The 7,501-nt window shown below is 38.4% G+C and overlaps 1 protein-coding gene across 1 annotated transcript in view; it reads right to left on the bottom strand.

The window, feature by feature from the left end:
- Nucleotides 1-7,501, bottom strand: part of LOC102862704 — a 135,557-nt gene that overhangs the window by 73,263 nt on the left and 54,793 nt on the right. Inside the window, exons 12-13 of the mRNA XM_006891584.1 lie at nt 2,615-2,749; nt 1,313-1,462 (exon numbers count right to left, since the gene is read on the bottom strand). Of these exons, the coding sequence (XP_006891646.1) occupies nt 1,313-1,462; nt 2,615-2,749 (285 nt within the window). The remainder of the gene's footprint in view (nt 1-1,312; nt 1,463-2,614; nt 2,750-7,501) is intronic.

Below are 7,501 nucleotides of genomic sequence, written 5' to 3'. Positions count from 1 at the left end.
TAGGTTTTGCATTAGCACGATCACGTGTTCTGGGATTCCCATTCTTCTCAGAGTCAGCCACAGTTTGTTATGATCCACAGAGACAAATGCCTTTGCATAGTCAATGAAACACAGATATACATTCTTCTGGTATTCCCTGCTTTCAGCTAAGATCCATCTAACATCAGGGTACAATCAAACTTTATCTATTGAATTTTTGTTTCTAATATTCCTTGACTAAAAAAAAAGTGATCTTAAGTAAATAAAATTAATGGTATAAAAATTCTAATTAAGCTTCATTAAATACTATATATATACACACACACAGTTCACAAACTACTTTTATATAATTTGCAAATATCTAGATTGCCTGTTGAAAATAAGCCATTTACATTTCTTCAAGAAGTTGAACATAGAAATTCCATGTGACCCAGCTATTCCATTACTAGAAATATACCCCGAGGAAATAAGAAGTGAGACACAAACTGAGATTTGTACACCAATGTTCACAGCAGCATTATTAACCATTGCAAGAACATGAAAACAGCCCAAATGTCCAACCAAAACTGAATAGATTGAGAAAATGCCCTACATTCACACAATGGAATACTACCCAGCATTCAGAAAAAATTATTTTAAAAAATTCTGTGTTTTTAGGAAAGACTGGAGAGCATTAGGCTGAGTGAATTTAGTCTCACAAGGACAAATACTGCATAAGACCATTATTGTAACAATAGAAGGATAGCTAGTAAAACATGTATGAGAACTCAAGGGGGAGAGGGCCGAGGATGGGTAAGGGTGAAACCACAGGGTTACACATGATGGTGGGCGTGGAGGGAAGTAAATGTGAAGGACCTGAGCGAAAAGACAGGGCAATGATTGTCAAGGTCCAATGTGATTAATTTTATAAAACATAATGCATGAGAATGACTGTATGAAACACTGTGTGACTAAAGAACAGTGTGAAACACAATGTATACGAACTTAGTATGCAATCAATTAAAAAAAATAGGTAAAGGGGAGGGAAGAAAGACATTTAGACCAAAGTCATTTAATACAGATAACTGAATTATGAAAATACAGTTGGAGGAAAAGTATGTAAAAGTAACCAATTCAGTCTATTGGTAGTTTGGCTGCTAACCCAAAGGTCACAGTTCAAAAAGTGCTCTGTAAGCAGTTCAAACCTAACAACAGTCATGGGGAAAACATGGGTCAGCTACGTGTGGGTTCTGATTCCATAGCAATGAGTTTGAGAATAATAATAACATATATTGAAGTCATTTTAGCCAAGTTAACACATTCTGTATTTCACTGAAATTGTTCATTTAAATACCTGATAATGCTTCGGATTCAGGGTAAGTGTACAATTAAAATCCAGGATCGAGTTATCCTTGCCAAGTTTTACTCTACAAAGCCCTCGTTGGTAAAATCCTTCTGCAAATTCAGGATTTGCATTGATAGCTTTTGTAAAAGAATCTAAAGCCTTGAAGAGCAGATCATTAGAAAGCAAATCATTTAGAGAATAGAATACATTATTTTTTAATGTTATTAAAGTATATAGCTGTTTTTGAAAACTTTCATTCCATTGCTTGGTAATTTTCAAGGCATTTCTTCCACTGATCTTGTAGTGCAAACAAAAAGAATATTTATTAACAAATTGGTATAATTTGCTGGCCCTTTATTGCCAGACTAAATCCATGTTATAAAATTATAATATTTTGGGGAACTTTGACGATTATTCTTTAGACCATCTTTATTCAAAAAAGTTACAACAAATAAATTTCTTATCCATGAGAGTCCTATAATGAACCTATAGTTGGAAAATTCCAGAAAAAAATGGAATTGCAAAATTATTCCCAACATAATAAAGCCAAGCTGGATTTGGCTTGGTGGTAAAAAGGACTAAAACATTGACTGTATTTATAATTCTTCTTATATTTACTGGATTTAGTGGAAAAAGTAACTATAGATTTTTCAAGGTTTTTCAAGGCATTGTCTTATGTACAAGAGTTGAAATGGTATGTGTATGTGTGTGTAAAGATGAAATTGTGACATATCCAGTATTTGCCATTAGACAATGTCAATTATTTAACATAGTTACCATAATATTGACAGTTTTAAACTAAGAAATTATACAAAATGTCCAAAGGCTTGGTAAATGCATTATAATTTAATCAAGTGGTTATTAATGAAACCAGTGATCATAAGTAGTTTCCAGCAGATTTGAATTGCTATTCAATTTTCCATTTATTTTATATTACTTTGAAGCACTCAATTTAAAGTACTTATAAATTTAATAAATAAATTCATAGTAATGTGTTGAAAATATTTTACTATAATGTTTCTTACAGTTAGGTTTATTCTTCACATAAGAAACTCAGATTAATATTTGTCTAATATTTATTAATAGATAAACAAGCATCACAGTAACACATGAAGATGTTGATTAATTGAAACCAGGTTCTAGAAATTGCAGAGTGCTGCCTGCCTGCAACATGTCAGTGTTACACAGCCCTGCTAACCTGAAAAGAAAATTTTTATTAGTCATTGTATATATAGTATTCAGAACCATATCGAATTCCAGAAATCATCTCTCAAATCACACATTGCTTTTGCAACTAGACATACAAAATACCATTTGTAAACTGCCTTCTTCCATGTAGCAAAGTCCCAGGTGATACAAACAGTCTGCTGAAGCCAGTATAGCGTTTGATCCTTTATCAGAGCGAGCAAAGATATCCAGTGCCTTTTTAAATGTTCTCACAGCTTCCTGTCGTGGTTTAAAAAAAAAAGGAGAGTAGGAAGGGTTTTTTCCCCACTATCTAACTAGTGTTACAGTCTTATATTTAAACTCTAAGTACACGATACTAACTCATTTCACAAGAGGGAATTCAGATGTGGAAAGATCGTGATCTTGTGACTTATGAATAAGTTACATTCTTAAATCTTCATATCTAATTTATACATAAATTAGATATACACATTAGGTATGTTTCATGTTGTTGTTGTTGTTTTGTGCCTGCAGCTCATAGAGATCCTATGTATAACAGCTCTGAACTCGTTTCTATCTGGACCCAACCTCATTGTCACTGATACACCTTCTCCCATTACCCCAATCACTGAATTAGTCCATCTCATCCAGGGTCTTCCTCTCTTGTACTGTCCCTGTACCCCCCAAGCATGACGTCCCTCTACAAGGACTGGTTCCTCTTGGCAACGTGCCCAAAGTATGTCAGACAAAGCTTCAAAATCCTTGCCTCCAAGGAGCAGCCTGGTTTTACTTTCTCAAGGCTGAACTTGTTTGTTCTAGCAGTCTGTAGCATATTCAATTCTCTTCTCCAGCACCACAATTCAAAGGCATCAATTCTTCTATCATTATTAATCATTGTCCAGCTTTCTGATACACAGTAAGTACAAAGACCATGGCCTGGATCAAGTGTACCTTAGTCTCTAGACTGGCATCGTTGCTCTTCAGTACTCTGGAGAGGTCCCCCTGACAGCAGATTTTCCCAATGCAATTTGTCTTTTGATTTTCTGGCTCCTGGTACTAAGAGTGTTGATTGTAGAGCCAAGCAAACTGAAGCTGTTAACAATCTCAATTTCTTCACCATCTATCATGATGCTGTTGGCCCAGTGGTGAGAATCCTTGTTTTCTTGATGTTGAGCTTCAATCCATATTGAAGGCTGCAGTCCTTGGCCTTCTGGAGCAAATGCCTCAGGCCTTCCTCAGTTTCAACAGACAAGGTTGTGTCTTAATGCATATAGTTAATGAGTCTTCCTCTAATCCTGATGTCACATTCCTCCTTATAAAGCCCAGCCTCCCAGATGATCTGTTTTGCATATAAACTGAAAAGGTATGGAGATAGGATGCATCCCTGGCGGACACCTTTCCTGATTTTGAACCATGTAGTGTTTCCTTGCTTTCTTCTGGACCTCCTGGTCCAAGCATAGGTTTCACATAAGCACAATCAAGTGTTCTGATATGGTTCATTATGGTTCATTACTGTTGTTGTTGTTGTTAAGTGCCATCGAGTCACAGGCGACTCATAGTAACCCTATGAAAAAGAGTCCTTGATGCTTGAGTGCCTTTCATCCTCTCTCCAAGTTCATAGAGTTTCTGGAGACAAGTATTGCAGAAGTGGATGCCACTCCTCCTTCCAAGATATGGTTCATAGAAAGCATTAATTAGTCAAATGTTTATCTGTGTTTAGAATATATACTATCCCTTTCTATTTGGAAAAAAATTAAATATTTCCTGTTACATAACTATATTAAAAGTTCTTAATAGGCTTGGGTTGGGGAGAGCAGAGTTGGTTTGTAACTACAAGTTAACATGATTTAGTCGTTCAGAACCAGAGGACTGTCAGAAGATGACTCACCAGCAAATCTGATCTTAGTGAGTCCACTCAGAGGCCTCTCCCACAAGATGACACATAAGCAGTAAAATCCTTCCTTACTCATGAATTTTTGGAATCATACTTCTCAATTTTAAATCTTCTTTTGTCATAAAGTCAGAAAACAATGCCAAATTTATGACCAACTTCGCAATAATCTTTCTGAGTGTAATATTGTGAAACTACTTAGGGAAGAGTTACCTCTGATAATTTAACCAACCTTTATTTTATCTTCTCCACTCTCAATGAAACTTCATTGGTATCAGAAAACAAAACTATCATTGATAACAACCCATTTGAATATTATAGTCAAAATAGTTAACACTCTTTAATTAAAAAATTTCTTTCCTATTAGAAATGTCATTTAATAGTCAACTATATACAAATGTCACTTGATAATTAATAATTGTATCCATAAAAATAGTAATGCTTTCTACTACATGCTCCATATCCTCAATTGCATTTAATTGATAAAAGATAAAATGACATTTTATTTGGATATGCTATTCATGCTAGAGAGCACTTTATGCTTACCACTAGGGTGGCCTTGAAACTGACCTGCAATCTTGAAGGTATATGGTTCAAATCCACGAGCTGCTCTGTGGGAGAAGGATGGACAATCTCCTCCTATGGGATTAATTACCTCTGAAAACCCACCAGAAGGTCAGCTATGGGTCGGTTCCGACTCTATGGTAAACAACATTCATCCTTTCTTGCTAGCTAATCCACATGTTTAAAACAACCTCAATATCCATTCTCTTTTCTTCACTTATACCACATAGACTTGTGATAGAGGATATAGCTCATTTTCTAAATTTTCCTTGTTTCTACTATTTCCTTCCTTTTGGGGGATCTCTGCCCCTTCACTGCCTCCTTGAATTCATAAATCTACTTATGTGTTCGTTTGATTCCAATTATAGTAAGTAGACAATCATATGATCTCAAATGCTGAAGATGAAAAGGTGAGGAAAAATGGGGTTGCTTTCATAGTCAAAAAGTCATTTCTAAATCCATCTTGAAATAAAATGTTGTGAGTGACAAGATAATATCCACATGCATAAAAGGAAGTCCAATAAGTACCACTATCATTCAAATATATGCACCAACAACTAGAGCCAAAAAAGGAGGAAATAGAAGATTTCTACCAACTTTTGCAGTCAAAAAATCAATCAGACATGCAATTAAGATTGTTGTTGTAGCCGCGAAGAGACCCGGGAAGAGCCAACAGTCTGCCAGCCACCACAGAACTTCAGAGGGAGCACGTGTGACCCCATAGGAGCTACGACTACCCACCACTGTGTGACCCCCCCTGCAGCCCGCGCCTGCGTGACCCCAACACACAGGGTGCTGCTGCATAAACCCCGAGCAGCGCCCAAGCCCCGCCCCCTACCTCTTGGTGGTAGTGTCCAAGCCCTGTGCTCCTTTGCCCCCCCCCCGTCCCTTGCTCCTCCCAATTCCCCCACCCCCCTTGCAGCTCCACAACCATGCACCTCAGCCTCTGCCACAGCCCTGTGACCTCAGGGCACCACCAAGGATCCAGCCATCACCCGGAGCTATCAGCCAAGCGGCTGTGGAACTAATCTGGCAGGAGAAAGGCCGGTAGGATCCTGGCTGGGTTTACTGGGGCATTGCTGATTACCTGGAAGAGCAACTAAGGGCATACCCACTGGTGGGGAATTTGGCTGAGCTCTCTTGGGCTATACCAACTGCCCAAAACAAGCCAGCCAGCTGGCTTCTGTGGAGTCTGCAGACCAGCCAGAGGCTAGCGGGCCGGTGGGAATTTGACTTGACTTTTCAGATCCTGTCGGATCCAAGACTCTGCTGGAGCAGGGGCTGTTGTGTGAGGGCACCTTCATAGGTGCCACTAGGCAGGGAACACTAAGAAAACCATTGGGTAGCAAACAGACAGCAGGAATTTGAGTAGGGACGCCAATTGTGAGCACACTGAGACAGCAGAGCTTTGAGCAAGGTCCCCCAAGTGTTTGACCTGCCATTGTGAACACCCCAACCTTTTGCCTGCCTCACCCCAGTTGGCTCCACATGAGTGCCTACACATCTGGGCAATCAACTTGCCTTTAATCGGGAGCACCTTGACCTGCCTTACCAATAAGAGATTGCCCTAGCAGGCTCTGAACTGACATTTCTCTGAAGTCAGAAATTCAGAGAAACACACAAGTTCGGTAGCTGCCCAGCTGATCTCAAGAGCATTGTCTTCAGATCAAGAACATATCAATGTCTCGAAGAAAGCAAACTATCCCACACAATACACAAGAGCAAAGCAAGATGTCAATCACAAAGGGCGACACAATATCAGTGGATTCCCTGAAGCAAGAAAGGCTCATGGAAATTTCTGACACAGAATTTAAAAGAGGAGTGACTGAATATATCCAATGGATGAAAGACAAACTTGATGAATTACAGGATACTACAAGCAAAGACCAGGAGAAGCTCAAAAACACAATGCAAAACATTGCAAAGAAAACAAATGAGGCATTAGCAGCAATGGAAAAACAACGATCCACCATTCAAAATATAAGGTCCAATGTTTCAGAGGCTGTCAACATGATGGAGGGACATATGAGCAGAGTTGATGAGATGGAACACAGAATCAGTGAAATTGAAGACAAAATTGTTGCCACTGATCTGCTAGAGGAAAAAACAAGGAAAAAGAAGAAAACCTAAGAATAATGTGGGACACCATCCAGAAAAATAACAAGCGAATCATTGGAATCCCAGAAAAGGAAGAAGCAAGTAAAGGCACTCAAAAAATTGTGGAAGAATTACTAGAGGAAAACTTCCCAGGCATAACAAAGAATGAGAGAATATGTATTCAGGAAGCTCAGCAAACACCATATAGATTAGACCCCAAAAGAAAAACATCAAGACATATCATAGTTAAATTTTCCAGAACCAAAGCTAAGGAGAGTATCCTGAAAACAGCAAGGGAGAAACAAAGAGTAACCTATAAGGGAGAACAGATAAGATTAAGTGCCAATTTCTCAGCAGAAACCATGCAGGCAAGAAGAGAGTGGGAGGACATATATCAAACACTCAAAGAACACAACTGTCAACCAAGAATACTGTACCCAGCAAAATTATCCATCAAATATGAAGGAGAGATCAAGATA

Source organism: Elephantulus edwardii, unplaced genomic scaffold, assembly GCF_000299155.1.
Source record: "Elephantulus edwardii isolate Elephantulus edwardi_28Jun2011 unplaced genomic scaffold, EleEdw1.0 scaffold00100, whole genome shotgun sequence".
Taxonomy (NCBI): Eukaryota; Metazoa; Chordata; class Mammalia; order Macroscelidea; family Macroscelididae; genus Elephantulus; species Elephantulus edwardii.
The sequence above is the reverse complement of the archived record's forward strand: the minus strand, read 5'-3'. Positions and strand labels throughout refer to the sequence as shown.